This window comes from Chenopodium quinoa, unplaced genomic scaffold (genome assembly GCF_001683475.1).
Source record: "Chenopodium quinoa cultivar QQ74 unplaced genomic scaffold, ASM168347v1, whole genome shotgun sequence".
NCBI lineage: Eukaryota > Viridiplantae > Streptophyta > Magnoliopsida > Caryophyllales > Amaranthaceae > Chenopodium > Chenopodium quinoa.
In genome coordinates, this window is record NW_018744821.1 from 1,611,014 (window position 1) to 1,632,641 (window position 21,628).

The 21,628-nt window shown below is 34.5% G+C and overlaps 1 protein-coding gene and 1 long non-coding RNA gene across 2 annotated transcripts; both read left to right on the top strand.

Annotated features, from left to right (window-relative positions):
* The first annotated feature begins 5,233 nt into the window (after positions 1–5,233).
* LOC110704156 lies at positions 5,234–6,955 on the top strand. The gene is made up of 3 exons (XR_002507865.1): positions 5,234–5,537; positions 5,634–5,823; positions 6,308–6,955. It is a non-coding gene; the product is annotated as an uncharacterized LOC110704156 (long non-coding RNA).
* Positions 6,956–11,463: 4,508 nt separating this feature from the next.
* LOC110704123 lies at positions 11,464–15,019 on the top strand. Its single transcript, XM_021881901.1, has 5 exons — positions 11,464–11,849; positions 12,191–14,142; positions 14,233–14,376; positions 14,548–14,931; positions 14,987–15,019. Exons 2-5 carry the CDS (start codon positions 12,199–12,201, stop codon positions 15,017–15,019), a joined length of 2,505 nt encoding a protein of 834 aa, XP_021737593.1. The 5' UTR covers positions 11,464–11,849; positions 12,191–12,198.
* The last annotated feature ends 6,609 nt before the right edge of the window (positions 15,020–21,628 follow it).

Genomic DNA, 21,628 nt, shown 5'->3' on the forward strand with positions numbered 1-21,628 from the left:
ACTTGCAACAAATATCTAACAAATTTCCAATTATTACATAACTATGAGTTATTAATTGAATTAGTTCATTTAACTAATTCCAACCATATCATAGCCTTCCCCTTTTAACAGACTTGACCTCAAGTCGAAGCTGGAACAAAATCAGGAAATTGTCGCTCCAAATACTCAGCAGACTCCCAAGTAGCTTCATAATCAGGAAATCCCTCCCAATGCACCAAATACTGAACCTGTGCTCTATTATGAAATCTGACAATCTTCCTATCCAAAATAGCAGCAAGACGAATATCTTCTGACCCCACAATTTGGCCTTGAAATACAGAAGGAATGTGAGCAGCCAAAGGCAACTGCCCCTTGAAACTCTTAAGCTGAGACACATGGAATGTATCATGTATCTTTGCTTCAGAAGGCAACTTCAATTTATAAGCAACCTTCCCTACAACTGCAGCCACTTGAAAAGGACCATAAAACTGATGTGAAAGTTTGTAATTACATCTCCGTTGAACAGTGAACTGCCTATAAGCCTGTAATTTGAGCCAAACCTAATCGCCAACTTTAAAAACTCTTTATGATCTGTGTTTATCTGCCTGAGACTTCATTATCTGCTGAGCCTTTTTCAGGTGAAATCTAAGCTCAGAAATCATCTTTTCCCTTCTCTGTAAACTCCTGTCAAGTTCATCATTCTTGACTTCACCAGCAAGATAAGGAAGATGTAAAGGTGGAGGCTGATTATAGACCACCTCATAAGGAGTTAGTTGTAAAGCAGAATGGAAATGTGTGTTATACCACCATTCAGCTAAGGGTAGCCATTTATGCCATTCCTGAGGCTCATCTCCAGACATACACCTCAAATAGGCTTCCAAGCACCTATTAACAACCTCAGTCTGTCCATCAGTTTGAGGATGGTAAGCTGTGGATAACTTCAAGTCTGTTCCATACAAAGAAAACAAACCCCTCCAAAACTGACTAACAAAAATTGAGTCTCTATCACTCACAATTGATCTAGGCCACCCATGGAGCTTGAACACACTATCTAAATAGCACTGTGCCACTTGAATTACTGTAAATGGATGAAACAATGCCATAAAATGGGCATATTTGCTGTATCTATCCACCATAACAAAAATCACATCTTTTCCAGCAGATTTAGGGAGCCCAGTAATGAAATCCATAGAAATATCAATCCAAACTTCTTCTGGAACAGGTAGAGGCTGAGATGACCAGGGTATGCAGCTGTGTCATATTTAGCAGCCTGACAAATTACACACTTCCTCACAAAAGCACTAACATCCTTTGTAAGACCCTTCCAGTAAAACAATTTCTTTACCCTCTTTAAGGTCAATTCCCTGCCACCATGTCCACTATCAGGAGAGTCATGATGCCATGCCAAAATTTTGTTTCTAAGCTGAAGATCAGGTCCCACAACAATTCTGCCCTTCCTTTTAAGCAAATTGCCTTCCCATTTAAAATCAGTAATTCCCACCTGGTTCTGTAACTGTTGAATCATAGCAGTATAATTGTCATCCAAGTTATAACTGGCAGTAATCATAGATACCAAATTAGAGTCAACCAGAGAAACAACCATAAACAAGATCTCTGAGCCTTGAACCCTTGACAATGCATCTGCAGCTACATTCTCCTTTCCACACTTATATTGAATTTCATAATCAAACCCCATTAATTTTGAAAGCCAAAATTGTTGAAAGGGTGTGGAGATCTTCTGTTGAAGTAACCATTTCAAACTCTTTTGGTCTGTTTTTATGATGAAATATGCACCAACCAAATACTGCTCCCATTTTTGAACTGCAAACACAATAACTAGCAACACTTTGTCATAAACTGATAGTTTTTGCCACTTTGTTCCCAGTGACCGACTAATATAGGCTAATGGATAACCTTCCTGCATCAGAACAGCACCAATACCATACTTAGAAGCATCAGTCTCCAAAACAAACTGCAAGTCAAAATTAGGAATGGCGGGGCTGAAACTAGAGCAGATTTAAGCTTCTCAAAAGCTTCCTGAGCATGCTCATTCCAAGAAAAACCAGACTTTTTAAGCTGATCAGTCAAAGGCTTGCTAATAACAGCATATCCCTTCACAAATTTCCTATAATAGCCTGTTAGACCTAGAAAACTTCTCAATTCTTTGATTTGAAGGAACAGGTCAACTGCTCACTGCTGCTACTTTCTTGGGATCTGTCTCAACACCATTCTGAGTAATATAATGTCCCAAATTTACTCAACTCTTGATGAAGCAAATATACATTTGCTCTCTTTAGCAAACATATTATTCTGCTGCATCAATTCAAATACCTCAGCTAAATGCTTCCAATGATCTTCTAAGGACTTGCTATAGACCAAGATGTCATCAAAAAACACCAAAACACACTTCCTAAGTAAAGGCCTAAAGACATGATTCATCCAACCTTGAAAAGAAGCTGGAGCATTAGTTAAGCCAAAAGGAATAACTAAAAACTCATAATGGCCAGTGTGGGTCTTAAAGGCTGTCTTGAACACATCAGCTGAGCTTACTCTCATTTGATGGTAACCTGCCCTAAGATCAAGCTTAGTAAACACAGAAGCCCCAACAAGTTCATCTATCAATTCATCAATTACAGGGATAGGAAACTTATTTTTCACAGTTCTATTATTCAATTCCCTATAATCTACACATAGCCTCCAAGTTCCATCTTTCTTACCCACTAACACAACAGGGGAAGCAAAAGGACTTGAACTGTTTTGGATGATGCCCCTATCTAGCATCTCCTGCACCAATTGTTCAATTATATCCCTTTGTTTAAGGGGATACCTGTAGGGTCTGATATTAACAGGTGTGCTGCCTGGTATCAAAGGTATAGAGTGATCAAATACACCCCTGACAGGTGGTAAAGCTGAAGGTTCCTCAAAAACCTTAGCATACTGCTGTTTGATGGCCAAAAATTCAGAATTACTCAAAACTGTATTAGTGTCCTGTTCCATCTGCCCAACAAAGCAATTAGAATCTTGAACATGCAACAAACATAACTGGATTGAAGAATCCATGATTGAGGCTCTAGGATCTCCTTCTACCACAGACAACTTTTTAGGTGGTATACCTTTAAGAACAATTTGTTTTCCCTGAAAAGTAAACTCCATTCTAAGCTTCTGAAAATCCCAATGAATAGAACCCAACAGTCTTAACCATTGTATTCCCAACACCATATCACAACTCCCTAAGGGAATGACCAACACATCTGCTTCAAACTATGGCCATGCATACTCCAAGCAAACCCCTTGCAAGCTTGCTGACAAGGAATATGATTCCCATCTGCTACAGAGATAGCCTGGAAAGGAATCTGCTCCAAAGAACAACCCAACTTAGAAGCTACAGAAGCATCCACAAAGTTGTGTGTACTTCCAGAATCAATAAGAATGTGTAAATCCTTTCCCTGAATTCTGCCTATCACTCTCATAGTTTGAAAAGACTGATTTCCAACAAGAGCATGCATAGAGATTTGAGGTTCATCAATGGAATTAGGAAAAGATCCCAAATCCTCATCACTGTCAGAATCAATAGATCCAGGAATTTCAACTGTAAACAACCGAGGTTTCTTAAATTGGCACTGATGTTCTCTTGTATAAGGCTGGTCACAGTAGTAACACAGTCCTTTAGCAATCTTCTCCTGTCTAACATCAGCTGGTATATGTTTATAGTTTTTGTTCTTGTATGGAAATTGTGTCAAAGCTGGTAGGGTAGGCTTAGAAGAAGGGGTAGGTAACAATGGGGGTAATGTGTTTGGGCTATTTGTGTTTGTTGTTTGTGTTTTTGATGTATAAGAGAATGGCTTAGAACGGTTGTATGTATGAATGGAACTCAGAGATTCCTCCTGTAGCCTAGCAAAATCCACTACCTGAGCAATAGTCGCTGGTTTAAACGCCTTAACAAAGGGTTTCACAGCTGGTTTAAGCCCTCCCACAAAACTCTCCAAAATTTAAGCATCAGGTAGTATATGATTATTCATCAGCATTACAGATCTAAGTTTCTCAAATTCATCAATATAGTCCTCAATAGACCCTAATTGTTGCAATCTATTGAACTGCTCAACAACATCTAAAGCAGAATTATCCCTAAATCGTGCATACAAATCCACAACAAAGTCATTCCAATCTGACCTTCTAATAGACAGATAATTCATCACCCAATGTTCAGCCTTATCAGTCATATTCAATGAGGCCAAATCCACCTTTTGATCATCAACAATTTTGCAAAGATTGAAGTATTTGCAACATTTTTTAACCCAAATCCGAGATTGACACCATTAAACTTAGGAAATTCAAGCTTAGGGTTCATACCTAAGGTCCTGGTGGAATTGGACCTGCTCAAACTGCCATTAGAGTATGTTGGAGAAGAGGGTTCGGAGCTCGAAGGGGTTGAAACCTTCTCAGCTTGCATCGCCTGCATCATCTTCAACATCTCATCAATTTTCTGATCGAATCTTGAAATTTGATCATCAATTCGTTTTTCCAGATTCTTGATTTGGTCTTCCATTGCAGCAACTCGTCGAGTCACAGGAGGAACAGTAAGAGTGCTCTGATACCAATGATAATGGAGGTAGCTTGAAACTTCTCCAATGGCGGAAATATGGGTAATTGGGAAAAGAAGAGAGAGAGAGAGAGATAGAGAAACAGAGGGGAACTGAAGAGAGAAGAAGAAATGAATTAATTCTGTAAAAAAATTGATTACCAGCTACAGTACAGCTATTCATATTTATTGTAGTGGGTTACACGTTATAATTCCACTTAAAGGAAATAACTAACTACTCCACTACTTCCCACTTACTAACAACTTGCAACAAATATCTAACAAATTTCCAATTATTACATAACTATGAGTTATTAATTGAATTAGTTCATTTAACTAATTCCAACCATATCAGTGTGTTATTTTTTTATTTTTTTGTTTTTAAATTGGTAACAAAATATTGAATGATTAGTATTATAACGTGTGAACTGTGGCAGGACACTGATGCTAGATCCAAAAAGAAGTTGAACATTGGGTCTGGTAGCAAGGGACCTGCGGAGCAAAGTGTAAGAAGTAGCGCTCGTAATAAACTGCCCAAAGCGATGCCTATACTGAGAAAAGAGATGTTGCAGTTGAACCTCGTGGCCACAAGGTACATTATTGTGTGCTGGTGTATGGTGTTGTGATCTTTTGGCTCGTAATTTTTGATTTTATGTCAGGTACATTCTTGGTGGTTTACCTTTTATTCATGTTAATTTGGTCTAAGCAAATTCCTAATTACATATGTTATATTCAATATATCGTGTTTGACTTTCCTGGTAACATATTAGAATGAATGATAGTATTCTGAATTAAATAGATATTAGAAACCCCACTGATTGTTTGATACACCTTTCTTTCTAGTAACATATTGTAATTTTTTTATTTTTTATTTTTAGGATAATGATGAAGATGACACACAGTCGCAGGGGGCACCTGCTGTTTCTCCTTCTGAAAAAAAAATATTTCATCAGATAATTGAGAAGAAATCGAAGACATTGTAAGTTTACCCATACTCTTTGGTGTGTGATGTAACTAATGCAAGTACTTAATTACATTGTTGTGTACATGTACTGATGCATTATCCAACATACAGGTTTAAAAGTCAAGTGTTGTATCAGCGTGGTGAATTTAGCTTGAATCGAAAGGACCTATACGATTCCTTCAGAGTGTACGGGTCACTTTCCATTAACTTAATGGAGGCCTTTGCAAAATTTCTGAACTGCTTCACCGGTTCCAATCCTGAACGTGGAAAGCGCAGCTACATCTTGTCACCACAGTACATGGTATGCAAGATTCAATACATTGTTTAATTGAGCTATTATTGTCAATTATTCAATTATACTCTATATTCTGTTACGTGGTGATTACTCAGCTTTTTGCTACGTGTGTGTTGTTTTGTTATGTTATTTGTGTTTGCGACCATGTCTTTTTCTTATGGTGGCCCTGCGACGATCTATTTTTAGAATTTGTCCTTAATGGTGAGCAGTCAGGTTTGTCTAAACAGGTACTGATCAAGTGGTCGTAGCTAAGGGAGCTCAAGTATTTCGATTAGTTTGTTATAATAAGTTTGTAAAGTTGTATAAATAGCTCACCTAGATTTATTGAGTTGTACAGTTGGGATTTTATAAGCCTTAACACTCGATAAGTTGTTGAGTGTGGCGGTAATACCTACGATTTAGTTGTATGCTTCCGCAATTTTATTTAAAAGTTGTCTATTTTTCCTTTATTTATTGTTTATTATTAGTTAATAAATCGGGGGTGTTACAGGTGTTACATGATACCAATGGGAATGTAGTTTCTGCATCAATGAAGAGAATTAACTATACCACACCTGAGATAGCTGAAGCCATGGTTGTTAGGTATGCATTACATATAGCTTTGGAGACTTGGTTATAAGTCAGTGGTGGTGGAAAGCGACTCGCTAAATGTGATCCAAGTTGTGAAAGTGGATTCGGAAAGGTTGGATCCGATCTTTCTTATTTATAATGTTATTAGAATGGGTAGCTTATTATTTGCTGCTTGTAGTATTTAAAATGTTAAGCGTTCTTGTAATATGGTAGTGCACCCAGTAGCAAGGTGAGAACCCGATATGATGTTAATTCTGAACTTGTACGCTTGGGATCGTTTCCCCAAAATCTCATTACTTTGACGGAATTAGGCCTTATTAATTTGAATAAAAGCATCGCTACCCATTTCTTTATAATAATAAAAATAAATAAAAAAAAAAAAAAATACTGTCGTAACCAAAACTACTACAGTGATCTGAGCTTGAAGGTTTAAAATGGGCTTTCTGAGAAAGTGGTTGGTTGGATCATTTTCATATGTCACATTGTCACATGTTAATGGATGATGATAGCAGTCCAACAAACTAACATAGATTCTTATTTTCACATGTCTTGTTTCTCAAATTCCGTTTTTTCTTTTCTTTTCAGGTGCATATATATGCATATTCCAAATTACCAGAATATACGTACAGTTTCAATTATCGATCAGATTATGACTTTATTCATAGCTCTCAGTGTGGCTTGTATAGTACCATCAATCCATCATACATTTTTAACAGAAACCAATTATATATCCAAAGATTAATTATGATAATACACGTAAATTATTGACATAAACTATGTAGATTGGCCTTCGGATACGATATGGTTACTTAGAACTTGTTATCTTCAACTTATTTCATATACTTATTACTTACTCCTTAATAAATTCATATCAGATTAGACTTGATCAGAAAGATTCAGATCATACCATAACAGAACTTTTGATTATCATTTATTTATCGTTAAATATCGTGAATTGCGTATTAATTTTTTTATAAAGATTACATATCTAAATAGTTCATGATGAGACGAATCTAACAAGATCCATTTTGATAATGTTTTCTTTATATATTAGTATTCAAATACGGACAAAATTTAGTCAAATTATTAAATCAGATCAGACCTTAAAAAATTCAGACCAGATCTACTTATTCAGGTGAAGAGAACAAGTCCTAATGTTGTTTAATTAATCATGATAAGGTACAAGTTATAGAGATTTAGATAGATCTAAATTTTATCAAAAATATTACCGAATACTGTAACTTACTATCCAAAAGCGACTAGAACAAAACTCCATCCATATATTTGATATCACTTCCATTTTAAATATGGCTTCATTTAATAGGCAATATATCTATGTTTTTATCTAGGTTCTATGAATATACTTCATTCTTAGATATTAGATTTTATGAAAATGGTTAAATGGTTGGATATGATTCTAAGTTTCTAACACTAAAAAAACGTCAACATGGGGATAAAAATAATGGTTATGGCTTTCTTAATTTTGTGAACTAGTAATAAGGTTATGAACATTTTTTTATTAATAAGAACATTACTTATTAGTTATTAGTCATATAAAGAATTTAGCTATAAAAAATGGCATAAATGTCTCAAAAGTATCTTAGTACATGTGTCGTATAATTATTTATACTACGTATAAAACTACTACTACATATAAGACACACCATTATTTGAAGTGTCGGACACATCATTTGGAGTGTCGATCACATGTTGAGGTGTCTTCGACAAGTGCCGATGTCCAATATTTATTGGATACATAGGATTTGTCATCTTCTATGTAAAATTTTCATGTATCTTTGCCTTTTAAGTTACTATAGGATTACAATTTTTTTATTTTTTGTAAGAACATAAAACTTAACTTAATTCGCAATCTTCACATCAAAACAAACTTAGAGCACAAATTTAGGATCAACACTAGGGAAATATAATATTTCGTACAATGTACTTAATTGTGTAATTCTACCCTAGAGACATGTGGAGTGGAGGTGCTAGATCATTGTACTTTCTATAATGTTCCAATAATCAATTTGTAAGATTATGCCTTAAACTTAGGTGATTAGTACAATTAATTTATACATTAAACTATAAGAAGACAAATAGAAATGATCATTTGTCACGTAGATGAAATAAATTAACGCTATTATGGAGACAAAACACAGCTTTCAGCCAACTTAGTTTAAGTAATTGCGGTTGATCACCAAGTTAATTAATACATGTTGACGTACTTAGGAATAGAGTAGATAATGATATGGTAATTAAATTAATTTGATTAGGAACAAATGGCGAATTAGCAGTGGTTTCTTGTAAAGTATAATTCATGATGTACTGTAATGGAAGAATCTCAGCCATAAACATTTTCCCAAGCTAAGGATGATGTTGACTTTTGCACTGAATAAAGCCACTGCCAAGGAGATCTTACTGCCATCCAAAATTAACCCTATGTTGATCGACTGTTGATTTCTATAATAGGGCAGCTACAAATTTTATATTTGAAATACTACTTCAAATTTAGACTTTGTTTTGTTCACTTTAATATCATGTTTATATATATACGTAGTATATGAATAGGTTCTTCAGATAAATTTAAAAAAAAAAAAAAAAAAAAAGTCTAGATGATGTAACAAGTTTTAATAAAAAGACTATGTAATTAAATTAAACCAAATTAAGCTTTAATAATTTCAGAAGTCTCAAGTTATGTTAAGTCCACATAACTTGAGACTTTTTATAATTTAAGTGAAAATTATGACATTATAATAATTTCTTGTGAGTTGAGTGGGGTGGTAAATCTGATAAGTTGATATAAGAGTCAAGTGCTTCATATTTGTTTTAAAAAAAAACAACCTTCACTCCTCTCTCCTCTATTCTCTCTAAAAAAAAAAATCTTACCCTCCGATCCATTGCTGATTTTGAAGGGACTTATGTTGGTTTTTACCGGTCGAAAGCCCCAAACTTTGTTTTTTTTTTTTAGTCATCTTCATTTGTTATTTTAGGTTTATAATAATAATCTCTCCCTCGAAAGAAAGGTTTTTTCGATCTTTTTCGAAAGATAAGGTTCTTACAACCTCAGCTCCTTTGAAACAGGGTTTTTCTCCTCTTTTTTGAGGGTGAATTTATTTAGCTTTAAATCCGAGATAATAGATCCAATGCATTGCCGTGAAATTGTTTTGTTGGTGAAAAATTATGCAAGCTCGAAATGGTAATCAATTTTTCGTATACAATCGTCCTCATGACTACAAGGAATCGTTAGGTTGTCTCTCCAAACAGGTTGTATTATTTTCTAGCGATACAAGCACAATATATTCCACATTAAAAGAGTTGATCGGCAGTCGTAGATTTTATGAAGTAAATTTTTATTTGATTCAAAATTATGTATTTATTAAATTTGATTATTTTTGTATATGTCGTTTGACTTTTTATTAATGAAATAATTGTATTATTAAAAAATATTGCTCTCGTTAGGAAACTAAATGATATATTGCTTAAAATAGTGCTAAGTTAGGTCAGAAATGCATGACAAAATCACGCTGTAGGGTGTAATCTGATTTACTGATCTGAACCGAACTGAACTGAAATTAAGCTGAAGATAACAGGTTCTTAATCGATGTAATTAATATAAACAATGTTTCTACTTTTAGTTCTCTTATGTCCTAGGAGTGCTCGTTAGCTTTTGTTTGTAAATGTAACGAGGTTTATTTGAATCAAATATTGATTGCTATAAGATCTCAGGACTTTTTTTTTTTTTTTTTTTTTTTTTTTTTTTTTTTTTTTTTTTTTTTTTTGCAAAAACATACTGTTAACATTTTTTAGCATGTATGATTATTAAAATTATAAAGTACCAATTCAATCTAAAAGGTTAAGCTAATTATCAAACCCCCCCCCTCCAAAAAAAAGGCCAAGTTTATATAACCTATCACGCCTTCTCACATGAGAGCTCGTTGCGTTTGGAATGTGGAAGCATCTACGGCCTCCCAATATCCAGGGTGGCACTTAATAAGGAGGGGTGTATGAAATTTGAACTCATGACCTTGGATCATGTTGGCTTTTATATCCCACAACTAATAACTTTAATTGATGGTTTGATTGAGGTCCAACCGTCCAAGATTCATTTATACACAAATTATGAAGAATTAAACTTGAATCATAACACATACTCTAAAACAATATGTCAATGTCATTAAGAATGTATAAGCATATCAAATACATTTAAAACCCATTTGAAAGCAATATCCCAAATGATACCTCATCAAGCGCAACTAATCCATCATTAAAGGGCATCATTTTTTTTTTTCTCTTACAAAAAATTGACAACACCTAACATAGGACCTATTGTCTTAAATTTTTAAAGAGCAAGTGTACATTTTGAAATACAATTATATAAGTCGACTTTTGGATGTTTGAGAATCCAAAGACAAATTTAAAAGAAGTAAAGAAGGGAACATCGGAATCAATTAGATTACTACGTGGCATGATGACCAACACTTTGGTGCGACCTTGATGGTCGATCCCAACTCCTTTTAATTAATTTGGTTCTTTCCTGATTTTCCCACTTTCATTTCTTAATCCAAGCTACTTTCCTTTTACTGTGCTGCTGCTAACCTGCAACTTCTGTATGAATTTGACTAATTGATTATTCTTAGTTTTAAAGGAATTCTCTACCTCTAATAATTTGAGTCAATTTAGGGCTTGTTCCGATTGACTGAACTCAGCTGAACTGAACTGAACTGAACTAAACTAAACTTATTAATTAGTGATTTTTAACTACAGATTAGTGATCTTTGATTATTTATTGATTATTTATTACTATACATATGTGTATATACAAATGTACATATTATTATTATTATTATTATTATTATTAATATTATTATTATTATTATTAATTATTGATTATTATTATTATTATTAATTATTGATTATTATTATTATTAATTATTATTATTATTATTATTTATTGATTATTATTAGTATTATTATTATTATTATTATTATTATTATTATTATTATTATTAGGCTTAATTAGAAAATAACACCTGTTAAAAGACCTAATTTTGTTTTTAACACCTTAAGATTTCGAACTTTAATTATAATACCTGTTAAAAAATAAAAATTTTGCTTTCACCACCAGATAACAGAAACTGTGACGGAATTTTTTGGTGGGGCCCACATAGTCGTTTACCCTCCAAATTCCATCCCCTTCAATTCGAATTTATCTTCTCTGTCATTTATTACCACCCAACTAATTTTGCTTCATTGAATTTCGTCTGCAAATCTTGAACAACCAAAATTACTGCGAACATTCAAACCCTATACTGATTATTGTGATTGAGAAATTGAGTTGGAAGAGGAGGTGTCAATATTGGAGCGAAACAAGTCAGCGAGATTCCGTCAGCCATTTCCAACATCCAAAAAGCTTGGACTTTTTCGTGGATTCTGACAGCAACAGGAGTAAGATTCCAATACAGGTACCTTTCGAACCCTTTAAGGTAGTTTTCAACAAGTATTGTGTGCTGCATTATGCCATTTGTGTGGGTGTAGTAGGGTAATTTGGGAAAAAAAATTAGGAACCCTAAGAACAGTAAAATGGGTTAATTTGTAATTAAAGTTGAATTTGATTAAATTAAGTATGATTTAGTGTAATGTGTGAATTATTTAGTTTAAATCATTGATTTTATTGACTGTTGACTGGTTTGTCATTGTGTTGGTTTAAATATGTTTGATTTTGTTGATTAAAGTATTGCGGTTGGTTGTGTAATGGGGTTAGCTATGTTGGGTTTTATTGATTTGCTTTGCATTTGTTTATTAGGTAGAAAAATGGCCGACAACGAAGATGGATTAATTGATATAGTATTTAGAGTAGGGGGTGCTTTTGTTACTAAACAAGTGTCAAAATCAAAGCATTTGCTTTGTTGGTGTGGTGGGTTATGTTATTGGAGGAGGGATGTGGTAGTGGATAAGATAGATTTGCATTATTTGAGGGTAGCTGCTGTGCATGGGTTTGTGAACTTTAATGTCCATGTCCCACCTAACTACAGACTTTGGTATAAAGAAAGAGGTAGGACCTTTAACACAGGGAGAAGGGAGTTAGTAAATGAAGAGGAAGTGAAGGGGCTGCTGGAGACAGTGAATGGGGAAGGGTATGTTGAAGTATTTGTGACTGCTAATGAAACATTAAGGCCCATACATGAGATCCAGGCCCAGTCCACTCCAGTAAAGGCTGAGAGAAAGGGGAAGAAAAGTTCAGGTAAGCCTGCTGTAGTTAGGAAGAGCCCAAGAATTAACAAAAATGAGCCTAAGGTGAGGGAGGGTGAAGAATCTCCTAAACCTAGATCTAGACAGGGGATAGAAAGGGTTGAAGGGGTTTCTGTTGAGATTAAGGGGGTTCCTGGTAAAGGGAAGTTGTTGAGTAAGGGGAAACAAAAGGGTAAAGCTAAGCTTGAAAGGGGTTCTGGCAGTGTGAAGGTGTTGGATAAGGGAAAGGGAAAAAAAAAATCTGTAGGCAAAGGATTGATTTTTGAGGATAGTAGTGAGGGCAGTAAGACTGGGAGGGAAGATGATTTTTCTTCAAGTGATGGGAGTGAGATTGACATAACTTGGGAGCCTGGAGAGGAGGAGTATGACAGTGGGGATGAGAGGTGGTTTGTGCAGAATTCTGAAGAAATTTTAGCTAAGGTAACAAGAAGTCTTGGGAAGCAGTTTGATGTACATGATGAGGGGGTTTCCAAGGATCCAAAGGCAAGGTTGACAGATAACTTGGATGTGAATGAGGTACAACTACAAGAAGAAATTGAGGGAGAATCAGATGACCTAAGGAGCTTGGATGGTTCATCTGATGAAGAGGACAAAATTCCATGGTTTAATGACAAATCTGACTTCTCAAAGCCTGTTGTACTTGTTCATAGGCTTAGGTTTAGCAATGCTACAGTGTTGAGGAAAGCTTTAAGAGTGCATGCCATACAGAATAGGTATGAGTACTATTTTTTACACAATGATAGTACTAGGATTACTATTCAGTGTAGGAATAGGTGTGGGTGCAAGTTTGACACAAAGACAAGTAGGATGCCTTTGTGTATATGCAGGGGTGGAGTGAAGTGTAGTTTCAAGATCCATGCTACTAAGTTAAAAAGACAACAGACTTGGCAAATAAAAACCATGAAGTTGGAGCATAAATGTGTGAGAAGCAGGGAGAACAAGAAGGTCACAGCAGAGTTCATTGCTGAGAGGTATCTTGAGGATTTCAGAACTAACCCATCATGGAAGGTTAAGCAAATCAAGGATAGGGTGCTTCATGACTTGGGGGTAGAAGTGACCTACTACAGGGCTTGGATGGCAAGATGTAGAGCTAAGTTGATCATTTTTAGTTCAGCAAGAGAGCAATATGCTAGGGTATGGGATTATGGGAAGGCTGTACTGAAATACAACCCTGGGTCTGGTTGTAATGTTGTGATTGATGGCATTGAAAAGCCTGAGCCTCCCTTGTTTATGAGGATGTTTATTTGTTTAAGGCCTTTGAAGGATGGGTTCTTGAAGGGTTGTAGGCCAATTATAGGGGTGGATGGCTGCCACTTGAAAGGAGGTTATCCAGGCCAGATTTTAGTTGCAGTCTCCAAGGATGGGAACAACAGCATTTACCCCATTGCTTGGGCAACTTGTGAGGTTGAAAACAGGGAGACTTGGGTCTGGTTTCTGGAATCCTTGATGCAATGCATTGGAAGTGCAGATGGGGCAGGCTTCACCTTCATGTCAGACAGGCAGAAGGTAATATTGTTTTGATTATTGTAGTCTTATTTTCTGTCCTGTTCTTTATTGTTTGAAGTGTGACAAGTAATTGTTGATGATGTTAAACAGGGACTGGTTAAAGCTCTGTCTGAAGTTGTGCCTAATGCAGAGACTAGGTTCTGTGTTAGGCACATTTGGGCAAATTTCAAGTTGAAGTTCACTGGATCAGTTTTCAAAGAGCTCTTTTGGAGTGCTGCAAGAGCAACAACATTTGTAAGTCTCTAGGTGACCTTAAATTATTTTGAATAAGTAAATGCATGATATTGTTCCTGATCATGTACCTACTTCATGTAATAATGTTCCTGTTGTGTATAAAAGCAAAATAAGAGCAACAACAGTTGTGTATGTTATTCTTTCATGATAATGTTCCTGTTGTGGTTGTAGGTTGAGTTTCAAATAGCCATGCAACAGATTAGGGAGCTTGATGAGGATGCTTACAATTATTTGGAGAACATCCCCACTCATCACTGGTGCAGACATGCATTCAGTGACAATTGCAGGTCCAACATGTTACTAAACAACATGTGTGAGACTTTCAACTCTGTTATCAGAGATGCAAGAGACAAACCTATCCTCACCCAAATGGAATGGATGAGGAGGTACATGATGAGGAGAAATAATGAGAAGTGGGAGGACTCCAAGGAAATCACAACCAACGTCACTCCATATGTGCATAAGCTATTTCAGAGGATGAGCTATGTGGCTAGGAATTGCATAATTGAAGCTGCCAGGGATGACACTTATGAAGTGCAGCTGAATGATGACCAGGTTCTAGTTGACTTGCCAAATTGGTCTTGTTCCTGCAATCACTGGCAATTAACAGGCATCCCATGTATTCATGCATTTGCATGCATAATGGATCAGAGGGTTGATGCTGAGCAGTTTGTCCACCCCTATTACACTATGGACACTTACAGAGCAGCATATGAGCCTACAATTCAACCTATGCCAGGCTCAAAGCATTGGGAGAGAGTGAACATGAGAGAGCCTCATCCACCAGTATTCAAACAGCAGCCTGGAAGACCTAAACAGAAGAAGAGGAAGCTGGAACCTGGGGAGGGAACATCTGCAACAGGAGGGGAGCAGGGAAGAAAGAGGAGGAAAAGTCAGTGTAGGATTTGTGGTGGATTTGGCCACTATCCCAAGACTTGCAAGGGCCCACATGAACCTGAACCAACTGAGCAGAGAACTGCAGGAAGGCCTCCTTTAAATGTACCTTGGGTAGTTGAGCAAAGGAAGAAGAGGGAGATCAAAGCTGCTAAGAAGGTATGCTGTTGGATTTGTAACTTTTCTTTTAAAATTTGTGATGAAATTGGATGTTGATACTTGTTCATTGGTATTTGTGTTTAATAAACAGAGTGCAATAGGGGCTGGTCCAAACAGCATTGGGAATAGGACTTTTCCCCAAGAGCAACCTGGCTGTGAACCATTGAGTAAGAGGAAAGGTTCACACAGTCAACAAGGGCAGCCACAAGCCAAGCATCACACCACCCCCTCTTCCAGCCAACCTGAACCCAATGCTACTGGAGTGCAGACAAGGAGGGCTAAGCTGCTGACTTCCAGACAAGGAGGGCTGACACAATGATGTTTGAATTGTTTTTCTGAACTTTAGTTGTTGGTTGTATTTTCTGAACAATCGGTTGCAATATTTGTAGCTTTACTTTTGGGTATAGGACAAGGATCCTGTTTTGTTAAATTTATACTTTGCTGTAAGGCTTTACCAGCCAATTTTGTTAGGCACTGCAACAACAAATTTGATCAACAACTTAAATGCAATATCAACTACTTAGGTACTTACTTAATTCTTTGCTTTCATAATTGTGTACATTAGTTTGCTTGCAATAGTGGTTCACTGCCACTTATAAATCATTACATTACCATATTACTGTTTCATGCAATTACTAGCATTACAAGTTATACTTAATGCATTACAAACCCCCTAATAAGAAGGATCACTAATATGACCAAACTAATCCCAACAGCAAGACTAAGAACAGAGTGATCTGATCTAGCATTCCTTCCATGCATCTCTCTGTTCATCTTGTTCCTGTCAGAGTTTAAAGCCTTGCATTTCATTTTCAGCATGTCCACTTCATTCAGCAAGCACCTCAACTGTCCACCAAGATCATCAACTTCCCTCTTGTAATCACTAATTTCCCCCTTCAACAGTTTCTTGTCTAGCAACAAATTGTTGATCACCTCTGTTTGCCAGGCTGTCCCATCTTGTTCATCCACCCATTCAAATGCTTTACAACCTCTGCTCTTAGTTACAGGATCGTAGAACTTGCATGTTCTGAACTTACGACCAGGGTTCTCCCTTGTCCAACTGGTAAGCTTTGCAAAGGGAACACCACATTTGCACTTCTTCTCCTTTGAAGGTGAGAAACTTGTAGAAGACATTTCCTGCACCAATTTGCCATCCATAATAAGCAAAACCATTCGTACTATGAAAAAAAAACAATTGAACCACGGGAATTAAACAGTCACTCCTACAAATCAAAACCCCCAAATTATTTCTACAATGAACCCTAATTTCATTTTCTCGCAAATTACAGCACAATTAACACACAATGAACCATAACTATTTACGAATTACATGACTATTGCCAGATACGACCTGAATTATGCATTTAAGTCAACAACATATAGATTAATTTACGCCTTATTTTTGAAAGATAAATTAGGGTTTCTAAAGTGCTATTGACGCAATTACCTGATTTGATATCTACGTCCCCCAAACAATGATGGTAAAATCAAACAATTTCGCCAATTTGTTAGTCAGAATTCGCAAAATGTGAAGCAATTTTGTGTAATCAGCTCAACAATTCTACATTAGTGAAGGATGTCGTAACTATATAAAGCAGTTTGGAAAAAATAGCCGTTATTGTGGGCCCAGCTAACAGAATCTCTAACGTTGTTCCAATTTAGGTGGTGAAAGCAAAATTTTTATTTTTTAACAGGTGTTATAATTAAACTTCGAAATCTTAAGGTGTTAAAAACAAAATTAGGTCTTTTAACAGGTGTTATTTTCTAATTAAGCCTTATTATTATTATTATTGTTGTTGTTGTTGTTGTTGTTGTTGTTGTTGTTGTTGTTGTTGTTATTATTATTATTTATTGATGATTATTATTATTATTTATTGATTATTATTATTAGTATTATTATTTCAATTATTATTGTTATTATTATTATTATTATTTATTGATGATTATTATTATTATTATTATTATTATTATTATTTATTAGTTATTTATTATTATTATTATTATTGTCGTCGTTGTTGAAATAAGAGCTTAAAAGAATGAAATTTGGCTTTATATCATTAGCAACATCATTAGACGTAAATTAAGGGCATGTTCCGATTGACTGAACTCAGCTGAACTAAACTGAACTGAACTGAACTGAGCTGAACTGAACTGAACTGAACTGAACTGAACTTATTAATTAGTGATTTTTAACTACGGATTAGTAATCTTTGATTATTTATTGATTATTTATTACTATACATATGTGTATATACAAATGTACATATTAATAATAATAATAATAATAATAATAATATTATTATTATTATTATTAATTATTGATGATTATTGTTGATTATTATTTATTGATTATTATTATTATTGTTGTTGTTGTTGTTGTTGTTATTGTTGTTGTTGTTGTTGTTGTTATTGTTGTTGTTGTTGTTGTTGTTGTTGTTGTTGTTGTTGTTGTTGTTGTTATTATTATTATTATTATTATTATTTATTGATGATTATTATTATTATTTATTGATTATTATTATTAGTATTATTATTTCAATTATTATTGTTATTATTATTATTATTTATTGATGATGATTATTATTATTATTTATTACTTATTGATTATTATTATTATTATTATATTATTATTATTATTATTGTTATTATTATTATTATTGTTGTTGTTGTTGTTGTTGTTGTTGTTGTTGTTGTTGTTGTTGTCGTCGTCGCCGTTGTAATAAGAGCTTAAAATAATGAAATTTGGCTTTATATCATTAGAAATATCATTAGACATAAATTAAGGGTTTGTTCCAATTGACTGAACTCAATTGAACTGAACTGAGTTGAACTGAACTTATTAATTAGTGATTTCTAACTACGGATTAGTGATCTTTGATTATTTATTGATTATTTATTACTATACATATGTGTATATACAAATGTACATATTAATAATAATAATAATAATAATAATATTATTATTAATTTTGATTATTATTATTATTATTTATTGATTATTATTATTATTATTATTGTTATTATTATTATTATTATTATTATTATTATTATTTATTGATGATTATTATTATTATTTATTGATTATTATTATTAGTATTATTATTATTATTATTATTATTATTATTATTATTAGTATTATTATTATTATTATTTATTGATGATTATTATTATTATTATTTAGTATTTATTGATTATTATTGTTATTATTATTATTATTATTATTATTATTATTATTATTATTATTATTATTATTATTATTATTATTATTATTATTGTTAATATTATTATTGTTGTTGTTGTTGTTGTTGTTGTTGTTGTTGTCGTCGTCGTCGTTGTAATAAGAGCTTAAAAGAATGAAATTTGGCTTTATATCATTAGCAATATCATTAGACGTAAATTAAGAGCTGAACTGAACAGAATTTCAACGGAAGAGAACAGGCCCTAAGAGCTGAACTGAACTGAACTAAACTGAACTGAACTGAATTGAGCTGAACTGAACTGAACTGAACTGAACTGAACTAAGCTGAACTGAACCCAACTGAACTCAACTGAACTCAACTGAACTCAACTGAACTGAACTGAACTGAGTTGAACTGAACTCAACTGAACTGAACTGAACTGAATTTAAACGGAAGAGAACAGGCCCTAAGAGCTGAACTGAACTGAATTTCAACGGAAGAGAACAGGCCCTTAATATTACTATTAGGCATGCTCTAATACGATTATTTTCAGTTCACTTTAATTCAGTTTACTTCAGTTCTAATCAGTTCAGTTCCGTTCGGGTTGGGTCATAACATATGCGGGTCGGGTTCGGGTTGGGTCATGCTTAAGTCGGGTCATACATCTTATCGGGTTTGGGTTGGGTTTAGGTCGAGTTAGTAAAAGGTCGAGTTACATTCGGGTCGAGTGAAAAATAGGTCGGGTTACATTCGGGTCTTTACGGGTTTAAACGAGTTAGGGTCGTTCTCGGGTTCGGTTCAAGTCAATTATTTACGGGTTATAATCAGGTTGGGTCATTCTCGGGTTCGAGTCGGGTTCGGTTCAAGTCAATAATTTGCGGGTTATAATCAAGTCGGGTCATTTCCAAGTCAATAATATCAAGCTTATTTTTAGTTATTTCATATGGCACAATGCCCATCTTGAATTTTTTTTTTTTTGATAAAAACCCATCTTGAATTTTAATTTCCTAGAAAACCATATGTCACATTTCTCAATTGTTTCGTCCCTGAAATTTGTCCCTAAAAACATGTTGTGAAACTAACCTCTTAAAATTCAAAGTGAAATATTGAAGATATAGAGTTAGGATTCAATTTCCGTTCCAATACCAATATGAGATTACGACCTATACATATTGATTCAATAGCAAGTCGGGTTGAATTTGGGTCAGGTTAATAACAAATCGGGTTGATTCGGGTCGGGTTTGTAACAGGTCGGGTTGAAATTCGAGTCGGGTTAAATTCGGGTCAGGTTAGGAAAAGATCGGGTTGAATTTGGATCGGGTTAGGAACAGATTAGGTTGAATTCAGGTTTTAACGGGTTGAAACGGGTTTGGGCCGATTTCGGTTCAGGTCGGGTTCGGTTCAGGTCAATAATTTACGGGTTACATTCGGGTCGGGTTATCTCTATGTCGGTCAGGTTCGGGTCTCAAATACTCGGGTCAACTCGGATCTAGGGTTGGTTTCAGATCGGGTTTGGGTCACCATTTTTTTCGGGTTCAGGCGGGTCGGTTAATAGGTCGGGTTAGAATCGGTATTTCGGATCAGGTCAGCTTTTTACAGCTCTAGGTATGTGTATCATTTAAATGCCAACAAAAAAAATATATATTGATACTAGCACATTATTTTTGCATTTGTTGGTATCACTAAATAAATATTTGGGAATCATAAATTCATAATATCATTTAAAGTAAGATAATAAAACAAACTTTAAATGAGAGAATAAATGAAACACAATTACACATGTGATGCTTTTGAGTAGTAAGATGATAAAACAAGTTTTGAATATGCCCTGGATCAATTAGCTATTTTGCCCCTATTATAAACGACCAGCACGAAGGTCTTTGGATTTTTTGTTAAGTGGATTGTAGCTAGTAATCAATAATTAAGCCTATTTTTGGCATATTCTAGATTATATTTTGTAAGTAATAAATTTGGGGTGATATTATCATTTTGAGTTTAGACTTATGCTTAAGACTTTTTCCAATTTATTTTCTTCTAAAATCTCAAGTAAGTTTTAAGTTGAGTCTTGAAATTCCAAAATTCAACTTAAAACTTGAGATTGGGACCCACTTCACCAACCCACTTTCATTTTTATTATCCTTTTTTTTTTAACACTTTTCTACATATAGTCAAATATTTAAGTCTTAGGGCTAAAGTGATAAATTTGTGCAAGTCTTAGTGAGTCTTAACAAGATTTTGATAACATCATTTTTAATGGGGACCACCAAAAATGATGTTACATCTAAGTTTCTTGGGGCTAAACTTGTTCTACGGAGTAAGATTTCCCTACCTTATATTATCTTTATTTAATTATCCTAGGGATTAATTCAATATAATCTCATATTTTATGACTTTAGTTTTTCTTCATATAAATCCCAGTGCGTTTTTTGTGTGACTGGCAACAGAAAAATCTTATTGGAAGACTCACCCACTGAAAGTCAAGGTGTGCAACCCGGGTTGGATCCGAATGTGGTCAGAGCTAAACTTTGGTAAACTCGGTGAGGCAATCTAAAAATATATATATTTGTTACAATAAGTCATAATAAAGGAGCCTATAAAGTATGCCAAAATCCTTATGTTTCAACTGGGTCTGTTCATATTTACTGAAGTGAACTGAATTGAAGTGAGCTGAACTGATGGCCTGTTCTCTTACGTTGAAATTCAGTTCAGTTCAGTTCAGCTCCGCTCAATTCAGTTTAGTTCAGTTCAGCTCAGTTCAGTTCAGCTCCTAATTTTCTTCTCTTATAAAATATTCAGTTCAGTTCAGTTCAGCTCATTTCAGTTCAGTTCAGTTCGGTTCAGTCAATGAGAACAAACCCTGAATTGAACTGAACTGAACTGAAATCAAATGAATATTTTATAAGAGAGGGAAATTAGAAGCTGAACTGAACTAAACTAAACTGAACTGAAATAAGACCGAAGTAAACAAATTGTACTGAGCTGATTGGAGCTAAATTGAACTGAACTGAAATAGAACGGAA